The 18323-nt window shown below is 33.1% G+C and overlaps 3 protein-coding genes across 4 annotated transcripts; all 3 read right to left on the minus strand.

The window, feature by feature from the left end:
• Positions 1–441: 441 nt before the first annotated feature.
• LOC125220462 (GDSL esterase/lipase At4g10955-like) lies at positions 442–1339 on the minus strand. The gene is made up of 3 exons (XM_048122633.2): positions 1295–1339; positions 1118–1188; positions 442–958 (listed from the first exon to the last, which is right to left on the minus strand). The coding sequence occupies exons 2-3, from the start codon at positions 1177–1179 to the stop codon at positions 442–444; spliced, it is 579 nt and encodes a 192-aa protein (XP_047978590.2). The 5' UTR covers positions 1180–1188; positions 1295–1339.
• Positions 1340–9812: 8473 nt separating this feature from the next.
• LOC125220461 (uncharacterized) lies at positions 9813–10226 on the minus strand. Its single transcript, XM_048122632.1, has one exon. The coding sequence runs from the start codon at positions 10224–10226 to the stop codon at positions 9813–9815; it is 414 nt and encodes a 137-aa protein (XP_047978589.1).
• Positions 10227–13885: 3659 nt separating this feature from the next.
• LOC125224547 (GDSL esterase/lipase At4g10955-like) lies at positions 13886–16352 on the minus strand. Of its 2 annotated transcripts, none has more exons than XM_048127964.2 (3): positions 16244–16352; positions 16041–16147; positions 13886–15017 (listed from the first exon to the last, which is right to left on the minus strand). In XM_048127964.2, exons 2-3 carry the CDS (start codon positions 16100–16102, stop codon positions 14084–14086), a joined length of 996 nt encoding a protein of 331 aa, XP_047983921.1. In that variant the 5' UTR covers positions 16103–16147; positions 16244–16352; the 3' UTR covers positions 13886–14083. The 2 variants fall into 2 exon arrangements, with proteins under 2 accessions (XP_047983921.1, XP_047983920.1); XM_048127963.2 differs by having other exon boundaries at positions 16239–16352.
• Between the last annotated feature and the right edge of the window lie 1971 nt (positions 16353–18323).

Raw genomic sequence — 18323 nt, forward strand, 5'->3', positions numbered from 1 at the left:
TAACGAATCAGGCAACAGAAAGATAGATAGTCATACATACACATTAGACGGAGAGCTAGATCGCCACCTCTTGTGTGGAAAATGGTGGATTAAGATGAAAAGTGTATTGATGAGCTTTCAACTGAATATGAGAACTCCACCACTGATAAATCCCATGAGCTTCTTTCTTGTAGGTGACAGCATGTTTCCACTTGGGCCGAGGAGCCGGAGTGTGGTTCACTACGAGGACAGCTGATGGAATGAGATGCGTCGACTCTGCCCTGAGGAGGACTCCCCGGGCCGTGTACTGCGCCGTGTGCATCCTCCTTTGGTCGAAGTAGTCTATGTATCTACGGCAAAGAGAGTCCTTGGGGTGCACAAACAGGTGCGGGTGCCAACAAGAGCTCGCCGCGAAGGCCGATTGGTCGCCGTCTCTCCCCATACCTACGGCCAGCATCGCGACTAATAAGCGCCAGATGCGATTAGTGGGCGGGTTGAAGAGGAAGGCTTTGAGGGGATATGGAACGCCGACGCCGCGGCCGTGCATCCTGGCCCGACGAGGAGTGCCGTGGCGGCGCCTTGCGAGTGCCCTGCGATCCAGACGTTGTCGACGCCGAAGTCGTTGACCGCGTCAAGCACGGCTTCTAGAGCCTTCTCGAAGCGGCCGGTCTCCTCCAGCGTGTAACTCCATATGCGGAAGTTGATCATGCTATCCGTGACGAAGCCGGGGATGTCTTTGGTGTTGGTGCCGCGGAAGGCCACCACGCAACTAGGCTGGTGTTGATTGCGATGATATACGGCGCCGAATATGTCGCCGTGGTCGTCGGCGAGGGGTTTGGATAGCTCGAAACCGAAAGATTCGAACCATGGAGGCGCGAGGGATGCTTCCCCTTGTCGATTGTTGAGGTGGTCAAGCTCCAAAACGTAGGTGCCTCGAACAAAACTAGCTGCAACCGATTTTTGGTCACGGAAATTCGACCTGCAAACTTTATTTATTTCATCATCACCAACAAATTAACTATAATTCACTTAAATTTACAGATCCATTCTTATTTGAACGAACTGTTTCATAGATTATGAAGATGGGAATCGATCTAGAAATATACTACAAAGAAGAAGGTGTTGATAATGATATTACCAGTCCATAGTTGATGGCAAAAGCAATGGTCCGGAAATGTGAAATTTCTCCTTGTCTGACATGCTGGATTTCTGAAAACTTGCACAAATCAACAAACATACTGATTAATAAAAGAAAACAACAGCCAAATATAATTAAAACTACCGAAATTTTTATAAGAGAGAATCAAATCTACACCTGCCTTGGTTTTGCAGAACAAGGGATGACACAGATACTTCCAAGTGAATTGTAGTACTATATAGTAGTACTATAGAATATTCGTTCATTATTTTTGCTACCTATAGCAAGGGTTAGCTTTGATGGAAAATATGGATTGAGTTTAATATATATTGTTCAATTGAGTGTATTTACAGGGTAAATACACTCAATATTATTTACCCTTACCCTTGCACTGAATTTTAAGGTAATAATGCTATGTGAAATTCATCTTAGTTTGAGTCTTTCTTTCACCTACTGTTACAAAATATATCTCGACAAGTTCGACCGAATTCAATATCAGAAAATTTGGACCCAATTTAGTCTCAAGTAGTCGAATATCACATACTACCTCCGTCCCCCAAATTTTAACATACTTTGACCCGGCACGGGTTTTAAAAAATGTAATGGAAAGTGAGTTGAAAAAGTTGGTGGGATGTGGGTCCTACTTTTAAAGTATTAGTTTTATAATAAAATGTGAGTAGGAATGTGTTAGTGGAATATGAGGTCCATTACCAAAAATGGTAAAAGTGAAGTGTGTCAAATTTTTAGGGACGGACCGAAATGGTAAATCGTGTCAAAATTTGGGGGACTGAGATAGTTATATGCATGCTATGTTCCTATTCTTGGTAGGATCTATCATGTACTAACATACAATATGTGCTTATATTTTTTCTATTTCCTTTTTTTTTCTTTTATTATATTTCAATAAATATTACTAAGAATACACTTATAGTGAGTGTTTCAATTGTGAGTTATTTTTAAAATGAAAAAATTGAGAATTATCAATTAGATGTACAAAATATATTAGTTGGTGGCACAAACTATTAGTACAAAACATATCAATTGATCCATTTTATGTTCACTACAAGTGCATATTCATTACAAGTATATAAAATGTTCATGGTTAGTAATTCTTCATTAAAAATTGGTTACGAAATGATTATGATCCTATTAAAATAAATTTAGATGCATTACCGAGTGATATGGTATTTATGATTTCTAATTATCATTCCATAAGTATGGAGTAGTAATCTTTATTTTATGTTATGGAAAAGCGTTCTTTTTCTTTACTTGGATTCATTCGTCATAAAGAGATGTCGTACCATTTGGTGTTTTTGTAAGGATATCTACGGTTATTTGTTGAATTTATGATAATATATCTTTCAAATAGTTAAGTTTAAAATATTTATTTATTTTCTAAAACGTTAGTAGTACTACATTTTAGTGATTGTACGTCATGCATCGGTACTAAAATTGTAAACCATAGATCTTCATTATTCTTCCTTTGTCTACATTTTGAGACATCAATGATTTAAAGTGTAAATTACAATACTTTTTTATTATTATTTTAGCACTAGTGAATCATTTAAAGTGATTTGTATTTCATTAAATTTTTCATTTTTTTTAAATTTTGTATCGAGTCAAAGTATGACTTTATCGTGGACACTAACCATTCTACCACTAGTCATTATACGTACATACGGTCGGAGTATTTTACAAGAATACATCAACAATATATATGCATTATAACACACAGTGTCAAAACTGAAATATTCAAATTAATAAATGCTATAGTTTCCTTGAAGCTGCCCCGACGTCGACCTGGTACATCGTCAATCGAAAATAAATTGAAAGAACGAGATTGATTTGCTTCGTGAAAGAGTCTGTTTTTTCCCAATTTATGAAGGAGTGAATTGTGTAGGATTTCTCAATTCCATGTATTTATAGGTGTTGTTTTGCTCCTGTATTTGGAAAAACAAGTGGGAATTCATTAATTAAAATGCCACCATTTTTTACTAAATAAGGCCACCAGCCCGCCAGTTATGAATTTCCCCATTTTTGGGATCAAAATTCCACAAATTGAATTTAAAGCCTAATTTGAATTTTCTTCATCGTAATATTGGTCAGCATTACTTTTAGGTTAAGTCCATGTGACCACAATGTGGCTGGCCATAAATGGCATTTCAGTAAATATAAGTGTTTATAGATATTAATAAATAATTATCTCATTTAATACTTAATTCAGTTGACAATATTACCCTTATTCTTTAACTGCAACTTCTTTTTAATTCATAATCCATCTTTTTGAGACGTAATTTGCCACCCAACTTAAAAATAGTGTTTTTTATTTTATTTTTTAAATTTCGTACTTTTTCAAATAAATTTAAGACTAATTAAAATTATCAATTCAATATAAAATTAATAAACCATCCAATTATTTAAACTATGTATGGATCTACTATTTGAATATCAAATTATTCAATTAAATATAAAATTTATTAAATTTCAAGGTTATAAATTAATTATAAATTAAATTGAAAATCGATTGACTTAATAAGAGATCAATAAAAAAATAATTGAGAGAAAGATAGAATTGGTCAAAATTAAGGACTCATTAATTTTATACTTCTCTAATTTGCTTAAAAATCAAAATTCATTTTGTCCATTTTTTTTTCTACAGCTTAGTAAATGAATATAAAATAAAACAACATTTGAATGTATAGTAGTAGTATATATTTCTAGTAAGTATACTGTGACATAATACTACGTATACACCAATGACCAATGAGTATATATATAATAATTATATTTATATATGAAATAAAATAAAAATATCATATATGAAATAATATTATATATATAATTAATTAATTGATAATATCAAAATATGATATTATGTTTTTAATATTGAAATACTCTTCTTTGAAAAGATACTAAAACAATATTTTTATTAATTCTAATGTTAATAGGTTATTTAAATACGATGATTAAATGTATTTTAAAACAAAAATTAGTTAAAATTAAAAGTTCACTTGATAATTAACAGTATTTATCCAATTATGGGCAGATTAAATAATTGTTGCTGCTTAAATTTTCATTTTTAATGCAGGTCTTTAATTACGATGAATTCTGTTATTACAATTAAATAGTAGTACTCTCTCCGTCCCGGCTTAGATGACACATTGCTTAGCCGGCACGAGATTTTAGGAGTTATTGGTTAAAGTGTTTAATTGGAGAGAGAGAATGTGGGTGTAAGTATTAAAGTAGAGAGATAAAGAAAGATGGATATTTTAATAGGAGTGAGAAAAAGTGGTTGAGTGTATTAATTGGAGAGAGAAAGTTGCCAAAAAAGGAAATGTGTCATCTTAGTTGGGACAAACTAAAAAGGAAAACGTATCATCTTAAGCGGGAGGAGGGAGTAGTATAGTTAAAATTGATTAAAATTATGAAATTATTCTTCGTAATTATCATGTGGGACTAATTCAGTTATATAAGTTCAAATTGATTGGAGCATAATTCAATAAAGAATAGTAAATTGAAAACTAGAAAATTTGTTATATATAATATCCAGCTATATCACAAGAGTATGCATTTTGGTTAGACACAAAATTTAATGCACAATTGGTAAAGTAAGAGAGGTAGAAAAAAGTAATTAAAGTATTGTTAGTGGAGATTGAATTCCACATCTCTAGAAAAAAATGAGTTACCAAATTAGAAAATGCATACTCTTGTGGAACAGACTAAAAAGAAAAGATTGTACATTTGTACTACTCCCTCTGTCCCATAAAAATATGGACGGATGATACGACACGAGAATTAAGACAAAATTGGTAAAGTAAGAGAGATGATGAGATTGGTAGTTAAAGTAATGCTAGTGGATAGTGTGACCAACATTATTATTAATGTTTTGATGGTGGTATAAGTTGAGGTAAATAATTTGATGTATATGGATAATATAATGGATAACTTTCTATAAATGGAATGCTCATATTTTTATGGAACGGACGAAAACGAAAAATTCATATATTTTTATGGGACGGAAGAAGTACTTAAATTGAGAATTTATTTGTAACAATAAGACTTCCTTGCAATTTTGTACGGAGTAAAAGTTTATTGTTTCATACTTTATAATCTTTATAAATATAATGTCTCACTCTTGTGAAATTATTAATCCTATTATTTCATACTCCTACAATTTATTTATTTTCAAAATATTTTATAATTTGTTCATATATCAATTTATACACTTGAAAATTGATCACCGAAAATAGAATTGAAATACCAGGAGTATATTTTATGAATAATTAATTGAATTAATTTGAATCATTTTTAGTACTTCATTGATAAATTTTCACTTGAAAATTGTGTTAGAGTTTGTATACTAGAAATCACCTTTCGAGTGATTGAATACTGTTAAAACTTTTATTTTATTTTATTTTCCAAAGCAATAAACAGATTATTTTTTGTCATAATGTTGTTATGTTTTACATTTAATGGATATTTATTACATATTTAAATGTATAAGTAACTTAACAAAGTCTAAGTCTTTGTTTTAGTAGACTGGTTGTGGGCGTCGTTCACTTTAAGGTAACAAGGTCAGTTCTAAACAAAGAAAAAGAATAATTTCACAACCTAGATAGGATTAGACTACCTATCGTGAAAGGTTGCAATGTCAGTCCGATTATTTTTAAACCTTACTGAAATAAGATGACATTGGTGTGGTATAGCACTGAATGGATCTAACAGCGAGACAATCTTTATGTTATCTACTGAAAGACGAGGTCTCGTAAATTATTTCTCAATCAATGTACGTTAGCATTGAGCATACGGTATTGATTATGCACTACTTTGACTTACCAAATGGTGCGGATTTTTCGCAACCCAATAAGCCTGGTATATTGGGTAGTGGTGATTAATATCTAGCGACCCTAGGATTGCTATTATGTTGAATCGTGCGCGAGGTGAGTCTCGTTTGATAACATCCTCAAGAAAAGCTTGAAATAAAGTTTTATTATTCAGAACCTAGCTAGTTGGAGTTTAATTACTCTATAAATAATAAATAAGATTTTCTTGATGAGTCCTCTCTTGGAATAAATAAGATATTAATTAATTAAGTCCATAGCAGACAATAATTAATTAATAGATGTTTCTATCTTAAGCGCGGGAAATAAATATAAAGTAATGGAAACCCGAAGTACTTATAATTTCGAATTTGGATGGGGAGTGCAATATTACTTCTGTAGTGGCTGCTTGTAATATTCCAATTATAAGCTTATATTAAATTGGGTTTAATTTAATTAGTAAAAAGCTAATTGGAGGAGCCCATATCCAAAGTCTTCCATAGATCCCTGTCTGGGGCCAATATGTGACTTATTATAAATAGGAGAATAAAGGAGACAGAAAATACACTTGATTTTTTCTCAAAATTTTCGGCCCCCTCTCTTCTAGGAGGTGTCGAATTTTCTCTCCTTCGAGGGAAAGGATTTCTGTATTCTCTATTTAAGTCCTAGTGCACTGGTGAGATCAGCCCACCTTGATATCAATTTACAGTCCGGGAACCAGACAGAAGATCCGTGATTTTGTACTAAAGATCTTCACGTGGAAAAGGCGCTAGCCATCTTCGATTCTTTGGAGAATCTTCAAGGTATACTGGCTAAACCGTAGAATAGCATGTTTTAGGTTTCAATTAATTTAAAGCATGTTTTATTTGAGTTTTGAGCATGATACATGTGATAATTACGCGAATAGAATTTGTCTAAATAATCCGCTAAATAGATCAGAATTATTATGTAATTGATTTATGTGAACGCTTCCGCTGCCAACCCCTTCAAATTGATCACTGAAAATAAAATTGAAATATCAGGAGAATATTTTATTTGACTTCAAAATTAATTATCTGTAGTACATATTAAATAATTTGAATAGCTTTTTTAGTACCTCATTTTGAATTATTAAAATACGTGTTTGATTACAAATAAGTGCATGTTTGATTACTAAATAATTTATAATAATTAAAGATTAGTATAATTAAAATTGATCAAAATAATTAAATTACATAACTAAGTTGGTTCAATGTTTTTCAAATGCCGACATTGGGAAATAAGTAGGAGAAAGTAATTTTTTTTTTTTTATTATGCCTTAGAGTTGGTTCTATTAATTTTTCCATCAAATAAAAAATGGAGATTGAAGTGCAAATTGTACGTATTATTGGTTGGATACAAATAGATACTGCTACTAAAGAGATATTCAACATAAGTATTTTAAATTTAAGGGTAGATTAGTCTTTAAAAAATTATTACTCTCTAAATGCATTAATTTCAGCAATTTGGCATTAACTATACAAAATTTTAATAATTTTTTAATATTATGGCTGGCCATAATGTGACCATTTAGCATTACTCTTAATTTTAGTATTTGGGTATCATAAATTGCAATAATCATTTTCCTTTGCTTGTAAAATTACACTTCTAGATTGGTAGACTTTAATTTTGAAATTTCATTGATTTATTTGTCCTGCGGCCGTTTCGTGAGAGAGGAAGTTCAAAAGCAACTCCGGTTCGAAAGAGAAAGGAAATTAAATTGGAATATTATAGAAATAGAGAGATGAATAATTAGAAAATTGGAGAAAAAACCAAAATGATAGTTTGAAATTTGTAACACGATATTTGAAATTTGCAACATGATATTTGTGGGAATATTGTAATATGAGAATTTCTAAATTGCGTTCATATTTATGGTGGCAGTCTCGTACTCCTTCGTCCCATAAAAATAAATTTATTTATCCATTTCATAAAATAGTATACTTTACTTTTTGTAATTTTTTTCTTTCTAATAAGGTAGGCTCTTTCCTAATAATACTCTAATTACTTTTTTTCTTTCTCTTTTTTACATAACCAATTGTACAACTAAACTCATGAGTCATGAGTCATGGTGGCCCAAAAATATTTATTTTTATGGGATGGAGAGATATTATGATTTAGTCACTTGAGTTCATGTCAAAGATAATTTTAGTAAAATGTTTAATAGATAATATTAAAAATAAATTTATTATATTTATCTTATTTTATTAAAATATTAATAACATTTGTTATGAATTTCATGGTATAAAATATAGGGATGTATTAATATGACAATCTTTTTTTATTGTAACATTATACCACCATTTTAAGCATTTGATCTGAAGATCGTGTGATTCTCAAGCTGCCATGTGACAACTAATTTAATTAAATTTAATCATTTTAAAACGCTAAGGGGCAAAATTGGAATTTCATATTCCTGATGTAGTTTTATGAAACGATGCTAGATTGCAGTGTTACCACGACAATTTTGCAGTTTACATATTACTTTATATTTTTTTTGTTCCAGATGTAGTTTTATTGAACGATACCAGATAGTAATGTTATACATTCAATATTGCAGTGTTACTACAACGATTTTGTAGTTTGCATATTACTTTAATTTTTTTGTTCCAGGTGTAGTTTTATGAAATGATACCAGATTGCAGTGGTAATTGCAGTGTTACCACGACGATTTTTCAGTTTACATATTACTTTATTCTTTGGGGGGATAAAGAGTTACGCTAAATTTTGGGGACATTCCAAATTTGATTCATCTTCAAATTTTTGGAAATGACTAAATGCCCTCCTGCAATTTTGAATAAGGTAGACTACAATCTGCACTCATTCACGAAATTTAATTCTAGGCGTCCATGTAAGAGATCTAAATACATACTTTTGTGGCATGGTGTCACTCTATCTATGATTTTACCATAGTACCCCTTAAAATATAAGCTCATATTATTAAAGAAACATTAAAAATCCTAAATAACTCTTAAAATTGTAAGAGAACAACGTTAGTACTAGTAATTAGTGGTTGCATTTAGGGACCGAAGCTAGGATTTCAATATTGGGAGTCCAAGTTAAAGTTATGGAGTATTTTGTAGATATAAAAATATGAAAAAGAAAGAAAAGAGAGGATATAAAAAACTAAATTCAAATTACTATCATGCTCACGTTTAATTCATTAAATTCAAATAAGACGACAATATCTCGAGTCACCAACCACAATACTAATATCAAGTCTTTATATAGTCTTTTTCTTCGTTTTGTAAAAATAAGATAGAGAAAGAGAAATAAAAGATAAAATAAAAAAAATGAAGAGAACAATACAGTGAGAAATTAGTATTAGTAGATTGTAGGGTCCACATCATTAGTAGTACTCTCTCTATCCACCAAATAATATCAACATTTGACTTGGCACAAGTTTAAAGACATACAAGAAAAAAGAGTTTGAAAAAGTTAGTAGAATATGAGTCTACATTTATATATTAGTTTTATCATAGAATTGTGAGTGTAATAATAATTTAGTGGAAAGCGAAGTCCACTGATCAAAATTGGAAAAAAAATTAAAAAAAAAAGTGGACAATATTTTGTAGACAGATCAAAATGGCAAACATGGAATATAAGTTATAAATAAATTGATTTATAGAGGTAAATGTGGTTCAAATTTTCCTAAATTGAAAAGTTCCTATTTTTAAGATACAGACCATAGAGGAAAGAATGACTCCCTCCGTCCCATAAAAATAATTAATTAAATGTCAGATTATGCTCTAACATAACCTCCAATTTATCGGGCCAACTCATCGAGTTTAGGGTCTTGCTCATTCTGTTTGTGGGCTAATTAGATTGTAATTTTATGGTGATAAAAATTTCTAATCTTAACCCTTTAATTTAGCGTCGGCAGGGAAGGAGCGGGAGAGACCGGTGGGGCTCTTGAAGGTGATCTTTCCGTCGACGTAGATGTCGCAGATGGTGAGCCACATCAGCATCTCCTTCGCCTTGACGCCCGTGAGCTTCTTTATCCTCTTCTGCTCCACGTAGGCCATGACCTCGGCGCCGTAATGCACAGGCCGCCCAATCTTCTCGAAGCGATGGTCACATTTGTTCTTCTGGATGAGCCACACAAAGCCGGTGTCCTTGATGTAGCCGACCTCGATGATGTCACGGAGAGGGAGGAGCCCGTTGGGAAGCCCCATTTCGGTGAGGAGGAACTTGGATTTCTCCTGGAAGATGTCGTCGCCGCGGTACATCTCCGATGCCGCCGCTCTTATTTCATCGGTGATCAGAGACATTTTGATACGTTTATTATTCCACATATCTTGCATTATTATTTAGTTGCATTATTTAGGAATTGCATATCTTTTTCATATCTTTTGTCTTTCTCGTTAAGTTAGTATCCCTGTTATAAATAGGGCTATTGTTATTCTCATTTTTCAATCAAGAAATACAATTACCTTTATCTTATTCGGTATTGATCTTGGTTTAATCGACGGGCAAAGCTCCCGCGACTACCTCGTCTACCTTTTATCCACCTTTTATCCCTTCGACGATCGCCTCCGCGACGCCAGAATCTTGTTAAGAGAAATCATCTCTTAACAATCGGTGCTTCCATTTTCGAACTCATGGCTGAAGTCAATCTTCCTTCATGGTCGGAGATATCGCAAGCATGTGAAGGCTTGCAATTGACTTCAATAGCAGCAACGTGGGAGAATATTCTCACTAGGTTGGCCAGAATCGAGTCCCGATTGCTTGAGCATGAGCGTAGGGCAGCATCCACGCGCCCTCCATTGTGCCCGGAACCTGACCCACCGTACGGACCTCTACTATACGCCGCCGCACAGCCGCAATTCCAGAACACCTGCTACCAGACGCCGCCTCCATACACCCACCAGCAGCATACCCACCTCAACAAATATTCCCAGCCACGCACCTCGTTTGTCAATCACCAAGGACACGTAACTGAGTTTCAGAACCTTTATAATGGTATGAGACATATTAATGAGAGGGAGGAGATGATGGAGATATGGGACACAATCGCGGGTGGTGACTCTGAGGAGAATCGAAAGGGCGTTAGGACCATGGACGATGATAATAATATCGAGGATATACCGCCGCCGACGGATATGCCGGTAATACCCATTGAGGAGCCGAGAGAGGCTGCAGAAGCATCAGATGATAGTAGCATTAAAGAAGCAAGAGCTGGCGTCGAGCGGACGGAGCAGGGACGTCTAAAGAGGCAATCAAGGAAAAGTGGCCTTGGAAAGGTGTTTATGTTATTGTTGAAGCCAGATGATAAGACTAGTAGAATCCATAAACTTGCTCAAGAATTGGTCCACAAATGGAGCCGTCTGATTTTCAACAAGAGTCCACCCTTGGTGAGTTTTTATGGGAATAATGAAGGGAGTTGTTCAACTATTCGGTGTGCGTTTGATCTGGGAGGGAAAAGCTCACGGTTTCTGTTATCATCGTCTCTCTTCGTTGCTTCGTGGTTCCTACCTTGAGGACAAGGTGGATTTTAACCGCGGGGGAGTTGATACGTTTATTATTCCACATATCTTGCATTATTATTTAGTTGCATTATTTAGGAATTGCTTATCTTTTTCATATCTTTTGTCTTTCTCGTTAAGTTAATATCCCTGTTATAAATAGGGCTATTGTTATTCTCATTTTTCAATCAAGAAATACAATTACCTTTATCTTATGTTTATCGCTTATTTCAATTCGGTATTGATCCCGTGACTACCTCGTCTACCTTTTATCCCTCCGACGATCGCCTCCGCGACGCCGGAATCTTGTTAAGAGAAATCATCTCTTAACACATTTTGCTATTTGAAATGAATGCTTTTTGTGAAGTTGAGATGTTGATGGATGGTGGTGTTTATTATATAAATGAGAGCAAAATTAATTTGACCTTAATCTTGCTTCTATCCCCATTAATACCCTTTCAACCACACTGTGCGTACCGACTGCCGAGTTAAAATATTGTTAGAAGTGTTCAGTTTCTTATACTATAAAACAATAGTACCAAAATATAATTTAGAATTAAGTTGTGAGATTATTTAGTGGGAAGTGGTTGGTTATGACTAATTGTCACATGATTATCCATCTAGAACTAAGTTATGGGATTCAATTAACCAAACATAATATGCAAAGGCATATGAGAAAACGCAACTTAAGGACGATTTTCTTTGCAACTTAACGTTTGGTTAATTGAATCTCATGACTTAGTTCTAGATGGATAATCATATGATAATTAGTCATAGCTGAAGTCTTCAGTTATGGTTCTTTTCGAACGCATTAATTTACGCAACTTAAGGACGATTTTCTTTGCAACTTCAGTTATGGTTTTTTTCGAACGCATTAAAAATTCAATTTGTTGCAGTTTCCTTGATGAGAACAGTACGTACACTGCATTGCTAGCTGGAGATGGTCTATTGAACACATTAATACATTATGCCATTGATTGTGATTTTTCTCATTTTTATAACATGGTAAAAACAAAGCTTTTATAACATGGTAAAAACAAAGCAAAAGCTGGATGAATGAATTTCTCAATTTGTTAGACTAATTTACTCTACTCTCTAACATGGGTGTGTGCCAATATCTCGATTAGCAAGGTAAGGTTTAATACATGAAAATCAATTTTAATTTGAATATAATATATAGTTCATCTATAGGCATATTGATCTGCCTAATTATCGATAAACTATCATCTACGATAAACTATCATCTACGACGCGCGCATGGTCACAATTCTCTTTTATGCTTTACTGTTAATACTATTAACTTATGTACTCCCCCGTCCTTGATTAAATGTCTCATATTTGATCGACACGGGTTATAAAATATTGTTTGACTTTATGTAGTAAAGTGGGTAGAAAGTTAGTGGAGTGTAGGGTCTATTTACCAAATATAGTAAAAGTAAAGTGGAACATTTATTGGTAGATGAATGAAAAAAGAAAAAAATGAGACATTTAATGACGGACGAACTTCAAATTCAAGGTCGGTTTATCAGGATGCCAAATTGTAGTGTGTGCCGTGTTAGGATGGTCATATTTCAAAATAAAGATAATTATAAATGGTGCAATCTTAACTAATTATTAAATAACTTATTTAAATCATTAAATGTAATGCAGCCCTTATTAGGTTCTGTATAACGTTTCAAATCTTTCAAGTTATATTGATTTTAACATGAGATGATATGTATATTAATTGGAGTCTATTTTCATGAATATATATCGAGCTACATTAATGTTTTATTAAGAAAGTTTAAATAACTAGCTAGGAAACTTTACTTATATATATTCAAACTATAATAAACTAAAAATTATTGAATTGTTGAATTTTTCTTGATGCGGCAAATGGGATTAAGTAAAATTAGTAAGAAGTAGTGGAGTAATTAATTTTATGGCTTTATGTATCATCTACCGAGTAGGATTAGGACACCTGTAAAGCTTGGAAACAATAGTATGTATCGTATAATAAATTAGGAAAAGGATAGCCAGGCGTTAATATTGAATTGACTTAAAGGTTTATATCAGCATATTAAAGGAGGATTGCAGGTGGTTGGAGGGAGTGAAGTAAACACAAAACCAGAAGTAACTATTCTTGTATAGTTGGAACTTGGAAGGGAGGTAGAGGAAGATGGAGAGATAAATGCACAGGGTGATTCTGTATTGGGATTTGGGGTAAAGGTAGCTAGATATACACAAATGATTTATTCATAAAAAAGCCGTTAGCTAGAATATCAGGGGAAGAGATAAAGATATATAGCTTTAGAATGTTAAATACACCATATGAGTTAATAATATTAGGGTAAGAGATAAAAAAAAATATTATCCAATCATATTTTAAAAAGAATATATGAAACACATGTCATTAAATGCGTAATAATATATGCATAAGCTACATCTATGTCCTTAAATAGGTATATTTAATAAACACATTAAAGTAATACACAAAATATAAATTTAATTAAAACTAAAATATAAAATACAATTACAATTTCAACCCTATTATGACAATACATTATGTCAAAAATTCATGCTCCTTGAAAAATAATACACTACGTACTCCATAGAAAAGAGTAAATGACGGTATAGTTTATAACATACAAGTCATTATCTTTTGAATTTTTGCATCCTGAACATTATGAGACGGGGAACTCTTGTGTAGAAAATGGTTGGTTAAGATTAAAAGTGTATTTATGAGCTCTCAACTCAATTTCAGGTCTCCACCACTGATAAATCCCATGAGCTTTTTTCCAGTGCGCCAGAGGAGCCAGAGTGTGGTTCACTACGAGGACAGCCGACGCAATGAGATGCGTCGAGTCTGCCCCGAGGAGGAGCCCCCGTAGCGTGTACTGCGCCGTGGGCATCCTCCTTCGTTCAAAGTACTTTATGTAGCCACGGCAAAGAAAGTCCTTGGGATGCACAAACAGATGCGGGTGCCAACAAGAGCACGCCGCGAAGGCCGCCTCGTCGTCGCCGTCGTCAATCCTAAATGTCCTGGCAACTTCCACCAGCACCCCCACCAACGAGCGCCCGATCCGGTTGGTCGACCCGACGAAGGGTGGGTTGAACAAGAAGGCCTTGAGGGGAAACGGATTGCCGCCGCCGTGGCCCTTCGCCATGTCCTTCCCCACGAGGAGTGCCGTGGCCGCGCCTTGCGAGTGCCCTGCGATCCAGACGTTGTCGATGCCGAAAGCGTTGACTGCGCCACGCACGGCTTCTCGAGCCCTCTCGAAGCGGTCCGTCTCATGGAGCGTGTGGATCCCGATGCAAAAGTTCACATTGGTGTCCCTTATGAAGCCGGCAATATCTTTGGTGTTGGTGCCCCTGAAGGCCACCACGCAGCTAGGCTGGTATTGCTGGTTTTGTATGAGATGATCATACACTAACACGGCGCCGAATATGGTGGATCGGTTGTCTTCGAGCACTTCGGATAACTTGAAACCGAAACCCTCCCACCACGGATGCGCGAGGGCTTCGGCCCCTTGTCGTTTTTGGAGCCGGTCAAGCTCCAAAACGTAAGCGCCTCGAACCAAACTAGCTGCAACCGATTTTTGGTCACACAAACTTGACCTGCACAATTTATTTCATCATCACCACCAAAATAACTCAAATCACTTGAATTAACTAACCTAAGAGAATAAATGTCTCACGGGACTGGCTTGAGTTTTCATAAATTGTGGTCCTACTTTTATATAATAATTTTATAATAAAATAAGAATGAAATAAGTTAGTGGAATGTACGATCAATCTAGATTTTCCTGTAAATACACCAACTTCAACATTTTATGTTTTTTCCACAAACTTTTATTTTTGAATCTAAATACATGAATTTTTTTTTCTGATTTTTCCTTAAAAAATATTTTTTCTATAAATTGAAGTTGATGTGTACGTCGGATGTGCCAACGTGGCCAAAAAGCGATGAATATTGAAGCTGAAAAATACACGAACTTTCATTATTTTCTAGAATTTTCCTTGAACTTTGAAATTTTCTGAAAAATTTCCTAAACCTTATTTTTTTCCCCAAAGATAGATTTTTTCTAAATCATTTAATGTCAACACCTTTATAAATTTAGGTGTAAATATTAATTTATATATATCAAAGTGTATGGAGCGTGAATTTTTTAAAATAATACTACTCCATTTTAATAATATATTTCAAATCATATCATTTAAATAAAAAAAATTATATAATCAAAATAAAATATGAGTGTATGTAATTTAAATCATGAAAATAAAGCATTAGTTTATAAAAATAAACAATCATCTTTCTAATCAAATACAATTTGAAACACAAATATCTTTAACTCACAACAATATCTTAAAATTTGTTAATTTTTCAAGACATTAGACAGTTAAATATAATTTTAAAAAATTATTTTTTAAAACAACTAAATATTAGTAATAATTTAGGAAAAAGGTAAATTATTAGTATTATTTTGATTGAAGTTATTTATTGGGAAAATATTTTTAGAAAATCTCATTCTTCATGTATTTCAATTAGAAAGAAAGAAGCAAATTTTAAGAGAAAAATCAGAAAATATCAGTAGTTAATGTTTATCTTCTCTTTCAAAATACCCATAGAAGAAGATGTACCAATCAATTGTTGATGGCAGTTGGGATGGTCCGGAAACGTGAAATTTCTCCTTGTCTGACATGGTGGTGGGTTTCTGAAAACTTGCACAATAGCTATTCTTTAAAACCTGCATAAATCAACAAACATAACGACTAAGAAAAGAAAACAATAAAACGCCCAACTTTTTTACTAATAAGAGATGATGAAAGAAATCTAGCCTGACTTGAATTTGCAGCAGAAGTGGAAAACAAAATATCTGCAGGCAACAATTAGTAGAGAAATATCTAAGCGAAAAAGGGAGAATTACTTAATGGTATAACTAATTGACATGGGAAATAGCTATGCCTGTTTCAATGAAATTTCATCTTTTTATAGTCAAGAGTCAAGACTCAAGTCAACGTGTGTTAAAGCGTGTAGTCACACGTACGTCATCGCATGATGTATGCATACATGTATGCACAATAGCTTGTGAATTGCTTCTGAGGATGGAGAGTGTTTTAAAATGAAATAAAAAATTTTGCTTTTGGGATGGAGGGAAAAAATAAAAGATACTAATATAAGTAGGAGAGGACGAAGCAGAAAGAATAAAGTAAGAAAGAGAGAAAGGTATGAGTCAGAAAATATGTCACTTTTACTAGAAAATGAAATGACTTTACTATTCCCTCCGTCCTATAAAAGTATGCACCATTTTCGTTTTAGTCCGTCCCACAAGAATATATATTTTTCAATTTTGGAAACTTTTTTCTCTCTATTGAGATGAGACTCATTCTCCACTAACAATACTTTAATTACTCTTTCTCTCTACCTCTCTCTTACTTTACCACTTTCACATTAAAATCCGTGCCGAACCCAAAGTGCATATTCTTTAAGAACAGAGGGAGTATTATGGAACACCCAAAAAATAATGACTCTACTATTATGAAACGGAGGGAGCATTAATTTAAAATTTGTATAAATAACATAAAAATTAAACTTATTTTAAGAAATTTTAAAGTATTATTTAGAATTAGAATATTTCTTATTAATACTACAATTTTTAATTTATTTATTTTTTCCTATATTATTAAAATCTAACATATACTCCATCCGTCCGTCATTACGAGTCTCATTTATGGGTGGCACGTGTTTTAAGAAATGTTAAGAAAAGTGGGTGGAAAAAGTTAGTGGAATAAGGGTCCTACTTGTTTATATTAGTTTTAAATGAAATGTGAATGGAATGAGTTAGTGGAAGGTGGGACCCTATTACCATTTATGGAAAAAGTAAACCGTGCTAACTATTTAAGTTGTTAACTCTGCTAACTCATTAATACAATGTATTAAAAATGTCAATACGGTGACATCAAAATGTCAACACATAATATCAATACATTATATTGAAGTTCAACAAAATTATGTGTTGACATTTTAATATTATCGTGTGACATTTTTAATACATTGCATTGATGAGTTAGCAAGTTAATTAACAACTTAAGAAAGTTAGCAATTGATTACACCCTTATATATCATACTATATAAAATGGAAGATTTTTTTATATTTATTTTACTATAAAAATAATTAATGAAATATCGAATTATGTGTCGAACATAAAGATATAGTAATCGATAATGGTTGTACCTACGTCCAATCTATCGGGCCAACTCTTTATGTTTATGGTCTGGTGGCCCTCTTCTTTTTTGTGGGCTCATTAGGTTGTAATTTTATGGTGTTAAAAATTTCTAATCTTAACCTATTAATTTAGTGAGTTATTCAAATCAGCCACGAGTTGTGGATTGCATTGACATCTATCTATACATATATAAAAAATGCGAGTTTTGGTCACTTTTGAATATTCATGAGTTTTGGATTAAATTTATACTAATATTTAGGAGTTTTGGGTGATGGGTACTAAATACTTTGAGAATAATATTGACTTTATTGTTCAATGTTAATCATTGAAACATTCAATTATTAATACTTTGGAAATATTTGACTTCATTGTTCAATGTTAATTATTGAAACATTCAATTATTAATACTTGGGAATAATATTGACTTTATTGTTCACTGTTAATTATTGAAACGTTCAATAACTAACAAAAATGCCATTTGAACAATTTTATATAATATTAAAAAAAATGTAAATGCCACTTTAATGGATATAAATTCTTGAAATAAGTGGGAAAGTTAAAAAGGTTTTTTTTTATTATTATGAAAATAAATGGGGGAAATAAAAAGGGTGGAGGAAGTGGAAAAGGTTATGGAAGTAAATTTTGATGCTTTTATGTGGAATATAAATGAGGGAAACGAGCTATGAAAAGCATGCC

Source organism: Salvia hispanica, chromosome 1 (genome assembly GCF_029641045.1).
Source record: "Salvia hispanica isolate PSC_SH4W2 chromosome 1, Shi_PSC_v1, whole genome shotgun sequence".
NCBI classification, from domain to species: domain Eukaryota; kingdom Viridiplantae; phylum Streptophyta; class Magnoliopsida; order Lamiales; family Lamiaceae; genus Salvia; species Salvia hispanica.